Source organism: Hesperophylax consimilis, chromosome 15 (genome assembly GCF_061612785.1).
Source record: "Hesperophylax consimilis isolate HC1 chromosome 15, BYU_Hcon_1.0, whole genome shotgun sequence".
NCBI classification, from domain to species: Eukaryota; Metazoa; Arthropoda; class Insecta; order Trichoptera; family Limnephilidae; genus Hesperophylax; species Hesperophylax consimilis.
Genome location: NC_142850.1, coordinates 23,320,518 through 23,342,585, shown reverse-complemented (window position 1 = coordinate 23,342,585; position 22,068 = coordinate 23,320,518). Strand labels below are relative to the sequence as shown.

General features: G+C 34.3%; 1 protein-coding gene across 3 annotated transcripts in view; it reads right to left on the bottom strand.

The window, feature by feature from the left end:
• The window catches only part of Naam (Nicotinamide amidase), a 40,495-nt gene extending 19,166 nt beyond the window's left edge, over nt 1-21,329 (bottom strand). For 2 of the 3 annotated variants that reach the window (XR_016303318.1, XM_089640343.1), the window contains exons 1-3: nt 21,123-21,329; nt 19,291-19,477; nt 16,812-16,916 (exon numbers count right to left, since the gene is read on the bottom strand). Coding sequence is in view for 2 of the 3 variants with exons in the window: in XM_089640343.1 (XP_089496469.1) it covers nt 16,812-16,916; nt 19,291-19,477; nt 21,123-21,199 (369 nt within the window). In the remaining variant the exon portion in view is untranslated. The remainder of the gene's footprint in view (nt 1-16,811; nt 16,917-19,290; nt 19,478-21,122) is intronic. The other variant, XM_089640344.1, reaches the window with a different exon arrangement.
• Nucleotides 21,330-22,068: the final 739 nt, after the last annotated feature.

Below are 22,068 nucleotides of genomic sequence, written 5' to 3'. Positions count from 1 at the left end.
TTACCAGAAAATGTGACACTTAGGAACCGTTGTTGTTTTTCTTTGATTCTACATATTGCTATAATATATCTTGCCGATCGCTTGCTGAGAGCTGTCGTGTGTGCAATAAGCAAGCAACAGCAAATTGAGAACAGTTATTATATAGAAAACATGTAACCAAATTAGCAGTCTTTGAATGCAAAATGCTTTCAAATTTTTATTGCAGTCCGCTCCAGGCGCCGACTTTCCAAAGCGCCAAGGAACCAAGGCGCTGATAATACCTGAAGCCTAACACAAAGCCCTTGAGGTTTTTACTAGTGCCAGGCGCAGTTTGGCTCAGGGCCGGCCCGATCGTAAGATTCTGTAGGTTTAAAAATGACATTGGGCTAGCCATGGGTAAGGGGATGACTGTGTGTGCACCAGAGAATACCACTCAGAGCAGACCGAGATAGAGGTGGACTGATTCCGTTGAAGACAATGTGAAGACCTGAGGATTAGAGAAGAATAGCTAGGGAATGGAAGTCATTATGGACCATTTGTGAAGAAAGACAAACTCTACACTGGAATGTAGGACCAGTGACAAAGATGATATTTGTTATCCTTTACATCGCAGTGTATACCACTACACGGCAAGTTTTTTGTATTTTTCGATACCTTTTGGGATCAGATTAAATATCTGGTTGGGAATCAAATGCTGTTTACATAAATGTTACATAAAGGATTTGTAACAAGGTGTGTGGATCCTTCTAATTATTTTATATCTACGGTTTCGGTGTGTGGCACCTCCAGTATTTACGCATTAACCATAGTGCATTGGTTAGATTGCCAACACTGGAACATTTTGGGACACATCGGTTGCCACACCTGCAATAGGATCACAACCTGAGGAATTCAAATCGAAGCGGCATCCATTGCTTATTCAACAGCCGAGAGCAGCAGGTATCCTTATGGCTGGTAACCAACGGATCCACTCGATTTTGTCATCAAATCATTTTTTTTTGTCATCATTCTAAAACTTAGCAAACTGGAGTCTTCGTCCTTAAACAATGAGGAATCGATAAGCATCTTCCGATCCTGCTCTCTCACGGGCTTTTTTATTGGGGACAAAATCAACAAGGCCATTCTAAAACTGACAAGAAGATTATTTGATGCATTTCAAGCCGAGGTGAGTTGCTGCCACAAGTTGTTCAACAACGCTGCAATCGATATCACTTTCCATATTTATGCACGCCGCTTTTTGCCAGACAGTTTAATTTAGGATGCAATATTTATTGAATAAAATTCCTAAATGCGTAACTCTTTCTTTCTGTTATAAAAAAATCCTATCCTTTACGGAGCATTAGTTTGTTTTTTACAAATCATTGTTATTGTTGCCACCTAATACTGCGGTAACATAATTTCATAAGAAATGGGAAATCAATTCAGTGCTTCATAATTTGTTTGATGAAAACATTCTTTCGATCATGCAATCTGCTCCCGTATTACATGATCTGGCCGCCTTCCAGCAAACTTAAAAACTCGATCCAAAGTTTTCAAACTTCAATTTGATTACAAGGGCGAAAAATACCATAAACATTAACGAGGAGAAACTCCATTACAACTGCTCGAAAGGCTCCCATATCAAAAATAGTTTGAATCTCGTGTGGAAATCAGACGTCTCGGGCTTTTGGAAACTATAAATCGTCCATCTGATATTTGGGAAACTTTTCAACCACAACGTAGCGCCAAAGGAAACAGCTTAGAGGGGAGACCTACCGTAATGCCTTAATGTGTGAAGTTTTCTTAATGGATGGGGTAGGATAGCGATAGGGCTGTCAAAACTCTGATGTAAATTACCAAAATATTATGCTAAGTGGTCTAATGTATACAGTAAGCATGAATCTAATACTAAAGCAAATAAATAAAAAAAAGTTGGAAGTTTGTAATGACAGTTTAGGTACTTTTGTTAAAAGTTTTTAGAAATATCGTGGCATGTTTTAGGCATCTAAATTCTTGCCAATGAGTTTTTAATAAATTGTTGTCACAAGCCTTATTATTTCTTTGTGTGAAGAAGCATTAGAGTTCCTACACCCCCGGAACCAGTGGGTCTGTGGCATCACCAATATTGAGAAGTGTTATTCGGTGTAAAGATTGGAGGGAGCGAAAGGAGGATGTTTAGGGGAATATTAGGAATTGACGGACTTCGTGGTTGAGTGGATACGATTCCTGGACACAAATCCGGAGGTCAAGAGTTCTAATCCCAGCATGCGCAAATAAATTTTATTTAATTAATTTGTGTTTTTCCATTTAATTTAATTATCATTTAAATTAATAAATAGTACAGGATTTTCCAATAAGAGGTGTTATTTTGATATTCAATCGTAAAAGATCAATGGTTTCGTTGCTTGTGTGGCACGTAGCGCCGTCTTGTTGAAAGTAAACGTTGTCCAGATCAATACCATCCAATTCCGGCCATAAAAAATCATTAATCTGCATAGCGCAATCCATTCACCGTAACTGTTGCTCCAGCCTCATTTTCGAAAAAGTAAGGTCCAATGACTCCGCCGGACCATAAACCGCACCAAACAGTCACACGTTGAGGATAGAGAGGCTTTTCAACAATAACTCTTGGGTTTTCCGAGCCCCAGATGCGACAATTTTGCTTGTTGACGAAGTCACCGAGGTGGAAATGGGCCTCATCACTCAAGATGATTTGCATTTGATTCACTCAAGTGAATTTTAATAATTTCAATGCGTTGTTTAAGCGTGTATCGTTCCATTTTTATTAATGGCGTAGTTTATACTTGTCAAATGTCAAAAAATGACAGCTTCAAAAGTAACATCTACCGAAATAGCGGGCTATTCAAAATAACACCTCTTATTCTAAAACCCTGTATATTTGCGGGACATTCTTAAGTGGTAGGTACTTTCAGTATCGCCCTGGTGAAAGACAACTGTTTAGAATCGAATCATTGCTTGAAATGGCTTTAGTCGTGTTTGGTGACCAGATCTGAATAACAACTTACTTCCCCACCTTCGTCTTTCCCATCTTCATTCCCTTCCCACTACCTTCAGCCTCACAACATATCCCAATAGGGTATGCTGTAGTCTCATTAGCTACAGACAGTTAGGAGTAATTGGGACACTTGTGCGGTACTCAATTAAAAAAGCTTAATAATTCTGAGGTATTTCCGAGGTTTTAAAAAATATCTTTAACATTTTTTTCTCTACTGACTTCTTCTTGAAGATATAACCCCATATTTAGATACATAAGTGGTAGGGGGGGTTTAGAGTGTAGCGGAATAATGTAATATAATCTTAGGTAATAACAAGAGTAGGAGAATGTAAGAAAGGCTGACAGAGCAACAAGGGGGAAATAACAAATTGAATGGCGTGTTATATGAATGAATTCTTACCATACGGCACACCATTGGTACAAAACTGGCATTATTTTAGTCAAAAACATAAAAAAAATAGATGGTAAATCAATGATTGTTATTCAATAGAATAGATTTAAAGAAACTGAACTTTGTACGTATACATTTGTTATGAAAACAAATTATGAACCATTACTATTTATTCCAAAAAATTATATACCTAGGTACTTAACTAACTTTGTTACAAAACATTTGTATGAAAACCTATTCAAATTTTTAGCTAGCATAATAAAAAAAAACTAGTACAATAAATTCTTCTTTTGACAAGGCACATAGTGAACATACATGTTCAGGTAACATATAAATAGATACGGCCAATAAACCGATCACTAAAATACTTTTATCGTCTGTACCATTCACTTTTATAGACTTAAATAACGTATGGTTATATTGAAAACAGGCAGCCAGGCAACCCTATTCAGGTGCACACACACAAACACACAAATATAAAAAAGTACACACACAAGGCTATGAAATAAGTAGGTACTGAATATTGTCAAAATAAAGGGAACCCATACACAGAAAGATAGGGTGGGTATATTGTTAAAGACAATTAAGGTTATACACATGCAGAATATGTGGTGTATTATATATTATCTGATTAAATAAACATAAGTTTGGCTACTGCAACATCAAAAAAGATACATTGGTATTATTTCCAGATACATAGATAATCTCAGTATCGTTGCTTGAAATGACTGCAGCCGTGTTCGGTGACCAGGTTTTAATAATACCCAGATCCCTCCCGACCTTCCTCTTTCATATTTCCTTCCCTTCCCCACTCCCTTTAACCTCACAATATACCTTAATTGTCAATGGCTACGTTGAAAAGTTCCGCTGGCTCCAGACAGTGGGGACAAATTGGTATTCACATAAAAAAAATGAAACGCTATTGAAAAAGTAGGTAATTCTGAATTACAGTTTGCAATATAACTAACAAAAGAAGTATGTTTGGATAACCTCAAACAGTTACAATTTTTAGTCATGATAAAGGGCACTCACACAGAAATATAAGCTATTGAAAGCATAACAAAAGTTACCCATACGCAGAAATACAAGCGGTTGTATATATATACAATAAAGGCTCTCCAACACAGAGGCACTAGTATAATAGAAAGGTTCCCAATCTTTGAGCCAATTTATCGCTGGTGAAAAATTTAAAAACATTTAAAATTCTCCAAAATTTTTAAATTATATACTGACTAATATAATTTTGTTCTTAATCTTTGCAACACTACTTTATATGTGTTTTAGTGAAATCTTATGGATCTCGCAGATAGCCGCCAATGGATTACATCAAGAAGATAAGTTAAACTGTCATCGCGCCAAAGTGATAGATTTACCAAACAAAATACGTTTTAAATAAATTATTTGTTAGGATGTATCGACCCATTTGCTGTCAATCTAAAGTGAGGCTAAGGTAACTATGGAATGCACAGTTTCTATCTAAATTTATATTAGGCTGCTTTAAATCTTTTAAGAGTGAAAAATTTGTTGTTAAAAAAATATATATCTGTATATATATAACAATATTTTTTTTAACTCACGTTTAGCCAAAATAATAACTTTGTAAATATATAAATTATAAACTTATAAATCACATGTAAAATATATGAAACAAAGGACTCATTGAGCAGGTACTACAAAACATTTTAACCCCTAACGGCTGGACCCCTGCATTTGCAGTGTTGAATATTTAAGCCCACGCACGGTATAAAGGGTAAATTAGACCTTAAAACAGAGGCATAAGGTCTATATTACGCTGTAGCAGATATAGTAGAAAAAAAAATGTAATGCCAACTCAATATGTGTTTATTTAACAGAATTATAGTTACTTACTTTAAACATGGCTATTCTACGAGAAGCTGCAACGATTTTAGGCTTCCTAAGACAAATTTATCGGGAACACAAAACAATATTTGTTAAAGGTTTTAAAATGATCAATAAACTACCTAAATAAGCTAAAAGTCCTACAGTTTTCATTTCAGTCCAAATTTTGGTAACCGGATAAATCATCACAATGATAATTCAACACATCTTTAAAAAGTTATATAAAGTCATGGAAAGTGATGAAACAAAAACTTTATTAACTGGTTTATGTAGGTTAGGTTAGGTTAAAAAAAAAATTTTCATCGTTTCTAATGACTTTATATCACTTTTTAAAAGTGTGTTGAATTGTCACTGTGTTGAGTTATCATGGAACCCAAATTTTAGTAGATAGGTAATAGAAATTTAATATAGTAGTTTTAGAATCGGTGTCCGGAAACTCGTAGTACAAGCGGGAAACTGGAGAATCTACACCACATGGGGAACCCAAAAAAACATAAAGTTTTTTGATTTGAGCATTTTCAAAAAAAAAAAAAAAAAACCAAAAAAAAATATTTTTCGGCTATTTTAGGGTTAAAGTTTTTTCTGGTGTTTAGGGTTGAATAACAGATGTTTTAACCCTGCAGAGCAGAAATATTTTATGATTACACCGGGTTAAATGAAGGGTGATTTCAAAATAATGCTTCAAATCCGAGTTTCTTCATTTGTTTTACTTTCAAATAGTTTTAATTAGTTGGGTACTTTGATCTTCAGTAATAATTTATAAGAATTTGATTAAAAAAAAAAAAAAAAAAATCAACTTCAAACTCGATTTACACGATAACGAAAGCTCAAATAAAAAAAAAATATACCACAAAATCGACTCCAAATGTGATGTAGATTCACCAGTTTCCCGCTTGTACTACGAGTTTCCGGACACCCTGTATATGCACTAGATATAAAATGTAAGAATTTTATGTCTAAATAAACATACAAAAAACGCACTGCAATTTATTTGCAGTGTTGACCTTATATAATCATTTTGCCTTCAGATATTACCTCTACTGGGTTCGTTAACGATAAAAATAAAGCGTCACTTTATCAAATATTGTATTGTCCACATGCTGGCTTTATAAATTTTTTTTTTTTTTATAGAGGTTCTTTTGTCAGGCACTACAGATTAAGAAATGAAAAATATCTAAGCAATTTTCTAATTACAATCCAAAATTTATAGAATCTAATTTGAAACAAATCCTATTTAACCCCAAAATTTTCCCGCCTAAACTGTGTTTTCCCTCCAATTATCTATAACATGTCAAAAAACTAATACTACATTTTTAAAATAACACTTTTTTCTAGGTACAGCTTTAACGAATGAGGAACTAACGAACTATGCAACATAACTCATATGTAGCGGTATAGATCAGGATAAGCTAGCAAAGTGAAAGCTTTGTTAATATAAAAGCGGTTTTATTAAAGTTTGGGAGTCACTGGTATATTGTGATATTGCATGTCAGTGTTGTAATATCACTCTGTCCCTGGCACACTGCGTAGGTACCTGTCAGACTTAATTAAACCAATGGCGCTAAATAAAAAACACTTTGGGGGTGTTTGAATGGTGGCATTGAATAGCTATCGAGCAGCATTTAAACGGTAAATTAATTAATTGATAAAAAATGATTTGAAACAATTTATTTTTTTTACATTATTTTTGATAAAGTGGGCCTCACAGTGTGCATTTATTACAAACTAGCTAACATGTACCCGGCTTAGCTCGACTTTTCTCTTATTTCTATAAAGATATTATGTAAGTATTATACATATAAACCTTCCGGAAGAAATTCTCTAAATGATAGTGAAAATCCTATCAAAATCCGTTACGTAGTTTAGAAGAACTAAGTGCACAAACAGATAGATTTAGAGATTAGAGATTCTAGTGCAGACCATATTGCACAGCATATTATAATAATTGTAGAATTTGTGAAGCAATAATATTATAAAAGTATTGTTATATTCATACTAATTGAACAAAAAACGCAGCACCGCATATGAAAAGGATATCCATTCAAAAAATATGTGTATAGCTGTATGAACGGCCTGCTAAAGTATGTCCGCTGGACCAAGTTCAGTGAAACTACGCGCGTTGCCTCAGTAACGTATCTTCACCACATTAATTCAAAAGCACCAGTCAAACATTTAAATAAAATAAATTCACAATTCAAATAAAGAATGTTCATACCTACTTTATCACTTGTCTGATATGATTTATACGGTTCCATGATAACTCAACACAGTGACAATTCAACACACTTTTAAAAAGTGATATAAAGTCATTAGAAACAATGAAAAAATTTATTTTTTTAACCTAAACTACTTAACACAGTTAATAAAGATTTTGTTTCATCACTTTCCATGACTTTATATAACTTTTTAAAGATGTGATGAATTATAATTGCGATGATTTATCTGGTCACCGATTTATACTTAACAGTTCCAAATTCGAAAAATAAAAGATCATTGAACTTAAACAATTTTATGCATTTCGCAGGAATACCAATATACATATAACTTACCCATGCACCGACAATCGAAATTATTATGTTTAATTATACACAATAAGATTATTTCTAATCTCAAGAGGAAGGATGAAAGCAGACTTACTGTATAAATGAGATCCCTGAGGCACATGTGCGGTAAAACCATGTTAAAAATGTAGAGATCCGGAAAGAAATTAAGGTTAAAGAAAGCGTAGTGAACAAGATTAAGAAATGGGTTCTTAGATGTTTTGGACAAGTGGAGCGGATAAATGGACAAAGGAGTGAAAGGCGAATATATGATGTCGAATGAGAGTCGGTAAAAGACGCCCAGCGCAAGACAGATTATAGGCTTGTTGTTTGTTTGGCTTTACGCCTACTTGAATGGCTGTAAAAGCATTGCTTTTTGATCATTCTATAAGAATATTGTATATCAATCATTTTGTAAGGGACCCAACTATAAATATATATATTAACAATTTGATTGAATGATCTCCCATTTTCTTGTCCATTGTGTGGAAGAATATTTAATCAAAAGGAAACTATACTAAACCTGTAGAAAGTGTATTAAATCCTTGAACTTATGGCACTGGAGATATGGAAATCGTTATATTTTTGTAATGATTTGTGCGTAAGTGAAAACCAATTTTTTTGAAATATAATAAAATTCATACATTTTTAACATTTTTTAACAAATAAATGGCCCAAAACTGACTTTAACTTCCGTTTATGGAGTTGTATTTTAAAGTAGGCTTTAATTTCAGACAGTACTTTTATAGTTATAGGGTGTGATGACTAGTATCTATCTATATATTTATCTATCTATCTCTCTATCTCTCTATCTATCTATCATATATTTATCTATCTATATATTTATCTATCTATTTCTCTATCTATCTATCTATATATGTATCTATATAATCTCTCTATCTATCTATCTTTATATTTATCTATCTATCTATCTCTCTATCTATCTATCTATCTATCTATCAATCTATCTATCTTTCGATCTATCTATATATTTATCAATCTATATCTCTATCTATCTATCTGAATATTTATCTATCTATTTCTCTATCTACATATTTATATATGTATATCTCTATCTATCTATCTTTATATTTATCTATCTCTCTATCTATCTATCTACCTATCTAACTATCTATCTTTCTGTCTATATAAATAAAAATGTTTGTTTGTTCTTAATCTTAAATCTTTGAATGTTCTTCACCGACTGCTTTGATATTTTGACACATCGTGTTTGAATTTGCGTGTGTTTTTATATAGATGTCACCTGTGACATCTCCATGTCACAAGTGACATCTTCTATGGACTCTCACCCGACATCATATATTCTCCTTACACTCCTTTGTCCATTTATCCGCACTACTTGTCCAAAACATCTGTTGGACGTAAAAGCAACAAGCGCTATTATTTCTACAGACAGCAACGCTTGGCGGAGTAAAGTGTAAAAAAATTCATTCAAATTTATGTAATATTTTCAAAGATATAGCCCTTTTTTCGTTCGCTTGAAGTGTGTTAATCAAGAATCATGATGAACCAACATTTTGATGTTTAATTTAACAATTATTATTGAAGGTTGCAATTCTTGGTAAAGGCATGCTTTATCTGTGATGTTTCATGTCTGTGCATATCTAAAGTGCTGGAATTTGATGCTAATGGCTCCACAAGCAATGGTGGAAGAATTAGCACAGATATGTTATATGGGCCAGGAGGGAAAATGTTTCTACAAGCCTAGTTTTTGAAGCATGAATGTGGGTCAGTTACTATGACATGTTGTCGTTAAAAGCAAGTGTGAACAAGTCGTATATATTGTTATAGTAAACAATGTAGAGTTCTGGAGATTCAAAATACTTGAAAGAAACCCTCGACTCTGTGCAGAAACAGGCGGAGCACAGGCGTCAGGTAGGTATGATGTCCCTGTTCTATCGGTATTACAATGGAAGATGCTCCGAGGAACTAGTGTCATTGATCCCTTCGACACCGGTGTATAGTCAGGAAACACGCCAAATCAACATTTATTACACGTGGATATTTTTCACATGAGAACAGGTGGCTTTCACAATTCGTTCTTGAGTTCAACAGCTCGGCTGTGGAACGATTTGGCAGCTTCTGAAACCTGGGTATCTTCAAGACCAATGTTCACTCTTTTCTCTCTTCTAAAAGACCCTCCACACAGCATCCCCTAAGATGACATAGGCACTGAGGGAAATTAATTTTCCTCAGGGCCTCCTGTGTGTAGTTAATGTTAAAAAAGGTAAATCTTTTAAGGGACCCTTGCTTATGTGCTGATTGCAAAAATAAATTATTTAATTTATTAATAATTTTGTTTTTGTTAGGAAACTGAAGAATGAAACAAAAAAAAAAAACATTAAAATAATTTAATGCAAATCAAAATTTAAACGAAATTGATAAACGTCACAATGTACCCAGTATCTTTGGACATTTGCAGGGTATGAGGTGTTCCAAACTAGTTTGGAAAAACTTTTTTGGATAGATAGATGAGATTGAGAGATAGGAGAGATTGCGTAGTTTGTGGATTTTGCGCAGTTTGAGGATTTTTCGTGGCTTGTAATATAGCCACAAAACTGCTTCCGTCTGGCTTGTGTTCACACAGCCAGGCCCCAACACCTTACAGCCGGCCGGAGAAATTCAGCCGGCCTGGAGCAGGCGCACGCGCCCCAACTGCCCTTTTCAAGGCAATCTTCGCAATTCACTTACGTCGTCCCAACTGCCTTTCTCAAGGCATTCAGCAAATTACGCAACTAATATAAATTTTTCTCGTTTCAGAATAATTCAACCCAAAAATGCCGTACCACCGCACGCCAAGAGGAATAGCGACTTTTAAGCGCAACAAGCCCCTGTCCATGGATTTCCCGGAGGGTGCCACAGGCTGGAGATTCAATCCAGATACACACGAGCAGGAATTCGTGTTTGGATCATCACAGACCGGCTCCGGATCGGCAACCGGATCACCAAGAGCCACATCACCCATGGTAGAGGAATGGACGAGGGCTAAGGCTTCAAAGCGCCCCCATTCCCCCCCAAAGCCCATTTTTCGTCTGGTTCACGAAAACAAATATGAACCCTTACATAAAGTAAGCGAACCAGCCCAGGATATCCCGTCGCCACCGACGAAGAAACGCCCGACGCCACCAAGACCAGTGGCGTCCACCAGCAGAGACCAGGCGCCCACCAGCCGAACGACTGCACCGACTCTTGGGAAGAGCACACGAGTCCCGCCCGTAATCATGACCATAGGGTCAATGACGCACGGAGACATCACGAAGGAAGTTCAGAGGCACATTGGAAGTGCCCACTTCAACTTCCGGTATGCCAAAGGAGGCAAAATCAGCGTTGTGGTGAGCTCGGTAGAAGCCCACAAAAAACTGACAGCAGCCCTACGTGGAGAGGAGAAGCCTTTCCACACCTTCACCACAGAAGCAGAGAAACTCAAGAAGACCGTCATCAGGGGACTCCCGAAGTTGTCACCAGGTGACATAATGGAAGACCTTGAGAATCAAGGCTTCCCGGCAAGGACTGTGGTCATGATGACCACCCCGGGAACAGAATACCCGCTTTACCTGGCACACTTTGGCCAGGAAACAAACATGGGCCACCTGAGAGCCGCGGTGATCTACCTGTGCCACTGCAGGATTACATTAAGAAAGTACCGAAGCAACCATCTACAACACGGAACACAGTGCCACAGGTGCCAAAATTTCGGACATGGGTCCAGAAATTGCGCACACGTCGCTCGCTGCGTCAAATGCGAAGGAAGTCACGCCACACCGGAGTGCCCGAAAACAAATCGAGAAGAGCCGGCCGTCTGCTGCAACTGCGGCGGAGCCCATCCCGCAAACTACGGCAAATGCCCCAACAGGGTGGCATACGTAGCTGCTCTCCAGCGAAGACAGGAGCAATCCAACGCCCAGAGGCGCAAAGAGGCAGAGCCCCGGGCACAGAGACCCGCGGCCAGAGTTGACGGCCGATCCTGGGCGGACGTAGCGGGCCGAAGCAACCACCAGCAACAGGCTCCTGAACAACAGGAACCACCAAGAACCACACCAGAACAACGCCAAGCGCCAAACACCGGATCCTCTGATGACGAGGACATAATGATCCTACTGCGAGGCCTCATCAGGGTACGCGAAAAATTGGCCTCCTGCTCATCAAAGACAGAGAAACTGATTATCCTAATGGAGCTCCTCAAGGAGATCACACCGTGAAGCTCCATGAGAAAAATAACAGCGATGACGAAGAAATAGTATCCTTTTTTAATATAACAAAATATGTTTTTTCTTCCACAGGAATTCTCTAACAAACTTTTTTGCAGGACCACCGAAGCGAAAAGGACGCAGCCAAAACATGAAAAAAATGAAATACTTAAATTCAGTAAATCACAAAGTCAAACAGCGTAAAAAGTTCAGAACTTATTGTTTTCTTTTTCTTGTCATTTGTATGAGGTTTTTTATCCAGTTAAGAATTTTTCCTCATAAAACTTATTAATGTAACATAAATTCAGTCAATTAAATACAACCATCAGATGGTGATAGTAATAAGGCTAATCAGCCGCAGTACTAGTTAGTTAGAAACATGAAGGGTATTGTTATAAGCCCTAGCTAGTTAGAGGATTACGAAAGAATCCATAAAATCAAAAAAAAAAAAAAATCAAAAACTTTTTTGGAACTTTCGATACAGTCGGTGTGTCCAAATATATAATTTAAAATGATTTTCCTGTGTATAGACTAGGTGGCAACAAATACAAAATATATATATATATAATTTAAAAAATACAGGCTACGTGATACCACACAAGATTTCCCGGAACCAGTGGGATTATGGCATACCTAATTATACGAAAATTGGTGAAACTAAAGAATGTTTATAGGGATTATGATTGGGAAATACCTGCTATTCAGATCTGTAACGTAAATATAGCCAGTCTGCTAGAAAAGATTGCATTTCGTTGCCCTGAACACAACACCAGATTGAACGACTTATTTAGAACACCACACTGGAAAGCCAAATATGCGCAAAACTCTTTAATAGGACGTATCTGTAAAACTCATAATACCTTACGAGATGTAGACATTTTCAAGTGTAACTTACTAAACCGATAACTTAATTTTTTATTTTGTGAAATAATCTTATCTTAGTTTATTTTATTGTTTTTTATTATAATCATGCGAAAACTGTATTACTACCAACTGTCTTTAATTATTTTTATAACATTTTGTAATTCCTGATAATGTTTATTCTTTAATTTCTTTTTCATTTATAAATATATTGTATAGGTGCAAATATTGAATCAACGACTAGAATTAATGAAAGATTATTGGTCTAATATTGTAAATAATCACTGTTTATGCCAAATATATAAATGGCTGTTTGTTTCCTAAATAAAATAAAATTCTACAAGAGAAAAAACATAATAATAAGGATATATTTAACTTCGTTAAACTTGCAAGGATTTAAGCCCGAGACTCTTTGTGGGTTGAGTATCAAGGATCTCACAAATCTGCCACAAAACATTAAATCCTACTTAGTGATATTTAATGAATTTTGACATATTTTCATTGTTTGGCTGCGTCTGTTACAGTTAAGTAATCTAAAAGAAAGCAAATTTCCGTCTTATTAATAGGCCATATTGCATGATCATGAACGAGAATGATATTTGAAGGTTCCCATCGTAGAGGGTGGGGGTGGGGCGAGGCAATGCAGTATTTTGCAGCAAGTTAAATCATTCTTCAGTAGTTTGATGCAGAGATAAAATTAATTGATGTAATTTCAGGTGAATTATGAAATAAATAATATTCTGATGCAGGTGCCTGCATAGAATTTTGTGATTTATATTATGCATTATCTGTATAAGAAGGGTTCCATGAAAAAACAAAACATTGAAGAAAAGTGAATAAAAATAACAAAAAAACAACAAACTTAACCTAAAATAAACTAAACGAACCTAACCTATTCTTTTATGTATCATGTTCTATTTTATACAATTACCGTCATCGAAGGGAAGAAAGGGATAAGTAAAATAAATCCTGTTTAGAGTTACTCGTGAAGTCTTAAAAAAATAAAACATTTTAGTCATTTTAAATACATGTAGGATAACGAAAGATTTTTTAAATATTTATGTTGAGGGATCAGTAGGATTTATAGGCCCTGTTAGAAGTTCTACCGAGCCGAACCCTCTGATATGAAAATATCTGGAGTCAGTGAATTATTTTCCCATTTGATCTCTGGTGAGTTGACGTGTTGTTCTTGTATTGTTTTGTATTTATTTTGCTTATATGCACTTGCATAATGTGGATTGGCTAGATTATCATTTGTGGAAAGGTTTAGTTTTCCTGAGGGGAAGATTTAACCCGGACATAGTCGGAATATGTAATTGGTAATAAGGAAATTTACTGAGGCAAAGGAAATGATATGTCGTGTTGATTTAAAGCAATCGGAGACGATTGAGGGAGAGTGGTGGCGAAGCTAACATCAGAAAAAACTCAACGCTAGCCGACCTGATATCGGTCCCGATTTCGGAGTTAGGGCCGATTTATCTACTCACACGGTGATCAAGAAAGCCATCTAGGGTGCTCCCCATCACTGCCCCGATATTGTCTCCGATTGCAAGGAGGTGTGTAAGGCCTTTTAGTCTATGGTTTTGCTGAGATTTTTAATTGATAAATTTAGAACAAACAATACGAAGTCTTGTCTTATTTTTAGAAGGAAAAAACTGAATTCAGTATAATTTTTCCTATATTTTTATTTCTTTTATGTTTTTTTTATCTATTGTAATTTTATTTTAATTATTTCTTTCTTACGTTTCAAAAATATCTGTCATACCCTCTAAAAAAATAAATTACAGTAAATTTGTGGTAACCTTTTCAATGTTGTCATTCAACACAATTTATCACGTGTCACTTTTTTTTTGTTTGTTTTAGTGAAACTCTGTGGATCATATATGAAACATCCCCTTATGAGGATAGCCGTCAATTAATCAAATGATTTGAAATCATGTTAAAAAATTTCGCTTTATTTTAGATATATTGTTTAATTTTTTGTAATATTAAGGTTTTAGTGAAACTCTGTGGATCATATATGCAACATCCCCTTATGAGAATAGCCGTCAATTAATCACATGATTTGAAATCAGGTTAACAAATTTAGTTTTATTTAGGTATATTGTTTAATTTTTTCTAATATTAAGGTTTTAGTGAAACATTGTTATATTGTTTGATTTTTTGTAATATTAAGGTAATTTAATTCAATGGGAATTTGATAAACCAGTTTCACCTAACTGCGCTTTACCAAAGGTCGACAGATCTGATGCAATCAAGAAGCCAATTTTATTTTCTTTATTGAATACCGCACAAGAGTTCCAACTGCTCCCCAATGTCCGGAGCCAGCGAGACTATGGGAGCCCCAATGGGTAGTAGATGGGGAAGAGGAAAATTGGGAAGTACCTGCCTTTTTAGATCTGGCCACCAAATGTGGTTAAAAATGCCATTTCAAGTAAAGTTTCAATTCTGAATGATGGTCTTTCACCATGGCGATACTGAGAGTACTGGTCTATAATATCAAACCATGTTTAGATTTCCGTGCAAAGTAACCACTTTATAAATGCGTTTAGAGTAAAGGTGACCCTTTTGGTTAATCAATAACCCAAAATAATCTATGAATGTACTTTAAACATATTACATTGTATTATCATGTAACAAACAAGATTTGTTCCATCAACAATATACATTGGCTTTGGCATACCACAATACACAATAAACAATGCAGCACAATAATAAGAAAAAGGTCATTTGGGATACAAAATGTTTACACTAACACAGGTGTGTTTAGTTTTCATTCCGTTGTTGTCAGATTGAGTGGAATGTTGATTACCCGTGGAAATTGAATTTAAAATACAAATTTAAAACTTCTTTAAATATAGTGCTAATATACAAACGAAAATAGGACCGGTTACACACAGTTTATGAGAAGATATGTCCAACTAAAAATGAAGAAACAAATAGTTTTTTTACACAAAAAATTTTTGAAGCTTCGCCAGAGAATGCTACTGAATAAATGCATTTTTCAAGGAATGTAAAAAAACGAGAGAAAAAATTCTTTCAAATAGATGAAGGACAACTACAATTCAGAACTCTAGATGTAACGTGGTAGATACTCTCAGTATCGCCCTGGTAAAAACAGGAATTCAGAATAGAAATGTTGCTTGAAATGCCATATTCTTCCTTTCCCAACTACCGTCAGCCTCACAAGAGACCCCAATTGGGGATTCCATAGTCCCACAGACTACGGACATTTAGGAGCAGTTGGGACTCTTGCGCCATATTCACATAAAAAAAATATGCAATAAAATAAATTGGTAGATTTTGCAAGATTCTATCATAACCCATGCAATTCCACGAAAGAAATTATCTAATTAGTTTCCAGTCCGGAAATGGCTCGGTCCCTAACAGTAAATATTACAGCAGATCACAATTTACGCTTCACATTAAACGCAAAAAACCTTAGTAATTTAACTAATTATTGCATATGTGTACTGAAATACCGGCCCTAAAAAGATTAACGCGCATCACACAGAATCACTTCTACACACATAAACACACCCTTCATCACAATTTACACATCTGCTCCGATGATGCACAAGGAGGAAGCACAACACGGCACAATAACCCAATTAATCACGATAAATTATGTACCAGACCACTACAGCCGAAGTCGATACGATGACTTATTCAGAGTACCAAAAGACAAAACCAACGTCCTGGCAAAGCATAGCACGACGAGGGGAGTGGTGCTGTTGAACGAACTAGCAAAGAATTTGGATATAAGTGACTGTTCTCTAAATGACCTAAAACAATTATTGAAGAATCACTTACCTAAATGCTGATATGATGTAAAATTGTACTGTAACTGGAATGAATGTTCTGTTGTACAATAAAAAATAAAAATAAAAAAATAAAAATAAAAAAAATAAAATTAAAAAAAATAAAAAATAAAGCTCACAATTTGTTTAAAATTAGGTATAAAAAGAGAAACTTACATCATTTCCATTTTGCTGCGGGTTACAGTTACTTAAGCTAAGGGTTCCAGTTATAAAATCGTTCTGAACATCCACCACCAGGAAAGCACTAACAGGCCTAACAATCTGAAACAATGGGACATAATTAAATAAATATAAATAAATTAATTTTTCAGAAATTTGTAGATGTCTCTAAAACTTTTTGGAACACTGAACATTAAAAAGAATATACCTGTTATGCTAAATATCAACATAATTATACATTATTCTTTTGATATTTAGCAAAAAATATTAATAATTTATTTATTTTCAATTTACTTTAACCCTTCAGGCTTCTGACATATTGACCGTTAAATTTCTTAAATAAGTTGTCAGAAAGTCTAAGAATTTGTGTATATTTCTACCTCTCAATAAAATCCAAAAGTAAATAGGATATTTCTGAATGTATATGAAAACTAAAAACTGTTTTTGAAATGTGATGAAATACACTATCAAGTTTTATTATTAGAAATAAGCATATCATTTTCCAAATATTAAAATTTTGAATGCAAACAAAAAAACACTAATTTTAACAAACAAATGAATTATTAACTGAAGAATTAATTAATTATAAATTCACAAAATTCATATTTTTTTCTCAAATTGCAGTCGGCACCTTTGGTTGTAATGAGGGTTACATTTCAATTATTCTGTAGTTAACTTCTATATTTAAATATAAAGCTTGGTGTTTTCTCTTTTTAACACTGTTTAGTTCATATTTCTAATTATGACGGTGAGGGAGATGAAACAATTTCTTTCATATGAGCTGTTCCTAAAACCGAAATTAGCTTGAAGAGTTTTCCACTTTTTGTGAATGTATCTGTACCAACAGAAATTTCAAGAGCGGGTTTTGTGAATGTATCTGTACCAACAGAAATTTCAAGAGCGGGTTTTGTGAATGTATCTGAACCAACAGAAATTTCCAGAGCGGGTTTTGTGAATGTATCTGAACCAACAGAAATTTCCAAAGCGGGTTTCGTGAATGTATCTGAACCAACAGAAATTTCCAGAGCGGGTTTTGCAAGTCGACGACCCATATTAATGTATATCTTAATTAGACCCATATCTTGTAGCTTTTCAACATCCGGTATCAATTTTATTGTGCCTTGAATATTTGGAAATGGCCATTTTGTTATAATCTTCTTCTGACTGTTCAACTTATTTACTTGTCTTATGCGGACAACTGAATAAATGAACACAAGTTCCTGACATATCGACTATGTATAAAATCCTTCAAGTCACATATTTTTGGGAATGTTACTTTTCTGTGGTTTCATATATAGTAAGTCTTTAAAATAGAATATGGTAGAATAATTTTTAGTGAATAAGGCATTTTTTTTAATTAAATTTTTTTTTATTTACATACTCTTTTATGTTAAGTCTTAACTTGACTTAACAAGAAAACCATAGAATAGCTTACTCCACCCTCTAATCTCTTATAAAAAAATAGAATTGCATTATTTTACACCAACATTTTGAGAAACAAATAATCACTTTTGTATAAACTTCAAGATTTTTAATTAGTTTTATGAATTTGTAAAAATTTGTTTTTATTGTCTCCGGTAAAATTTTCATTTTGTGGCCGGAAGGTTTTATCAAACCAGTCAATATTTTTTTAGGCAATACAGTGAAACCACTATCTATCGTTTTTGAAGAGTCCTATTGAAAAAAAATGATGAATGCCAGAAAATAGAACAAAGTTAAATTCATTTTTTCCGACTATGTCCGGGTTAAATCTTCCCCATAGGAAAAACTAAACCCTTCCACACACTTTTCCACAAATGATCATCTAGCCAATCCACATTATGCAAGTGCATTATATAAGCATAATAAATACAAAATAATACAAAAACAATACGTCAAATCACCAGAGATCAAATGGGAAAATAATTCACTGACTACAGATATTTTCATATCAGAGGGTTCGGCTCGGTAGAACTTCTAACAGGGCCTATAAATCCTACTGATTCCTCAATATAAATATTTAAAAATCTTTCGTAATCTTATATGTATTTAAAATGACTGATTTTTGCATTTTTATGTATAAATTCTTTCATTGTTTATTATTATAAAAACGATTATTATTTCACTTGGGACACAATGAATGGATTTAAATAAAAAAAGCGGCGATTTCTAAATGCTTAGATTTTTTTTCATTCTATGACAATTTTTAATCTTTCTTGAAAAGTACACACTACTTTCAGCAGAGGGTTCTGTTTTAAGGTTGAAATGCCACAAAATTTGAAAAACAATGCATAGATGAAGGATTGATGCAATCTTATTGTGAGAATTTGATATGAAATTAAATTGGGGCTGGAAGAAATAAACAATGTGCATACATATCACATGGTACAAAGAGAGCCAGAATTAAGATTTTTCCAGCGGCAAAATGTGTAACAAATAAAGATTAATAATTTTAAAAAAGGTCAACAAAGGAAATTATGTGGTTTAATTGACTTACAACTTTAATCCAGTGATTCCAGCAGAACAGGAATTCATCCCGGTCGATGTATCCATCGCTATTCTTGTCAAACACGGAGAAGATGTGGCGGCTTTTTTCGTCGTCCAGGGGGTAGATGTGGCCTTTATCGTTACGGAAGAGGGCTCGGCAAACCAACCGAAACTCGTCTGGACTCAATCTGCCATCACTAAAACAGATATTCTCAATTAAAATGATATTCAACTTATTACGATTGATTTACTGATGCTTATAATACAACATCCTTCAATTGTTTAATAACTTAACATTTTAGTAATTCTAGTTCTAATTCTTATTCTAGTATGAGATTGATAAAATGACAGAATGTAATTAGGTAGCATGTAGCTTAATAAGGAACTTTAGTGAATAATATTCTGGCTTAAAAAATATACATTCGTATAAAATATAGATCAACAGACGTTGATTCTAGATATATAAGTTTAAATATGAAATATAATTAATAAGAGATTTATACCCCCTGAGATTGATTGGCGGGTTCTGACAGTACTTACACCGCTACCTCAAAATACGGCCGGCCGTGTGCCTTAAGAATGCGGACAATTTGGTGCAAAGTTGCGCTACCTAGACTCGCAAATGATTCACCACCGCAGAATATAAATTATTTCAAAAGATTTCATTTGTTTTGGAAATCTTCCTAAAACTTATTAACTGACAAAACTGAGGTACGTATGACATCACTCGTTTATGCCAGATTTGAAAATCAATATTAAATTAATTGTAAAATAACACTAAATCATTAAATAAATAAATTTTGCACACACCGGGATTTCGACCTGCAACCTCTATTAAATCTATAATTTAAGAAAAAAACTGTTTATGAAGAGTGATAGAATAGGTTGGTTACAGTACCCATTCTAATTTTAATTAGACTAGAAGTGAAACATACATGAAAAAAAAATTTATAACCACAAATTAATATGTGTGTGGAACAATAAATATTTCATGAGCAACCAACCGTTTTATGCGATTCACATGATTAATTTATCCTTGGAATTCTTATGTAATTAATGTACCTACTTATTATGTTAATGAGAAATATTCATACTGTAGTAATGATTTATATCAGTTGAATCCACGATAAAAATGTATGTCAATAAATATAGGTACCTACCTATGTATTACTCATTAAAAAAACAATAAAACCAATAGTTTTAAAACAATAACTAGCTAATAAAATAAGAATTAAAGTAGAACAACTCTACCTAGACAAATATTATTAATTTCTGAAACCTGTTTTTCAAGTTATCAGTAGGTGCCTATCCAATTCCAATCAGAAACGAGCCTTCATAATATTTTATATCCCTTATCTGATGTTTTTCACCGTTATCAATAAATATGCGGGAGAAGCAAATACACACCGGAACGATATACCCTTAAATAAACCAATCACGATATACCGCTTTATCACAAAAAGCACTTGAACAGTAAAAAAATCCCGAGAAACCAATATAATATGTTAACAAATTAATAAATCAGTGAACTGCGATTAAATCAAATCATACAAAAATACAGAACCCATACATATTATAACCTATAACCTTATAAATGTCACGTTGACATTTGACAGGTAATGTCAAAAAAGCGTTGTTCAAATAATTTGAAATTAGAATTCAAACTGGGTTTAGATTATTCATAAAAAAAACCATAAATAATAATTGGTTATTGTTTTAGTTCACATCCATGCCGCCAGTTCGCTGTTGTTGGAAATATTGAAAATTCGGGGGAAATCTGTAGTTAGGTACTGTCACTTTTGCAAGAGATATAATTTGATTATTTCCAGTTTTTTCGCTTACCCGTCTTTGTCGAAGGTGGAAAAGCACGCGTCCATTTCTCTCCACTGGATATTGTCCACTATATCACTGCTTTCCATCACTTTAACGGGTAGGAACGAAGTGGCACGAACTCGGCAAGGAATGGCTCTTATAAACTGCCGGTAGCTATACTAACACTTCTCTCCCCACCGTTTTTCCTAGGCAACGGAATATTGGACAATTGTTTACTTCTCCACAGGCCACTCTTTCCAAGTGACGCGGTAAACTACCAAACTACCGAATTCTGAATGGTAATCGAACGCAATTTACACAATGCGCTGTTTTATTGTAACCGACTTTTTACGTAGGTAGATGGTTGTTATGTTATCGAGGATACAATCAATACGGCGACCTTTATACAGGTGACACTTTATCAACTATCACAAAAAATATATAATATAGATTGTGTAGGTATGTCAAGATTATTTATAGGCATTTATGCGGAAAAGAGATTGTGAAAGATAAGTATTGTGGATAAATACCATGTGATCTACAACTAAAAACACAAGAAAAAAGAAAATTAAGACTTCCAAAAAAACTATTTTTTTTTGTATTAGGCAATTCATCCTAAAAAGAGTGCTATGTAAAAAAAAACTAATTTATTGATAATATTATCACCATTAGAACTTTCGTTTTTTTAAACAATTTTGGAGTTTGGGAGTAATTAACTGAAAAGAATTTCAGCATTTCTAAGACCCAAAGTTGTAATAATAAAAATAAATTGATAATAGATTATCATAGAATTGATATCAAAATAAATTAGGAACTTATGAAATGCAAGGCGTTAAGCTCTGGTCAATAATCCAGCTGAAATAAGGGGGTTTGGAGCAAATACGGATAAACACAGAGATAACTTTACACATTTTTACTGGCGGCTAAAGGGGGAACATGGAACTAATATTCCCGGGATATGAATTAAAGCAATCAA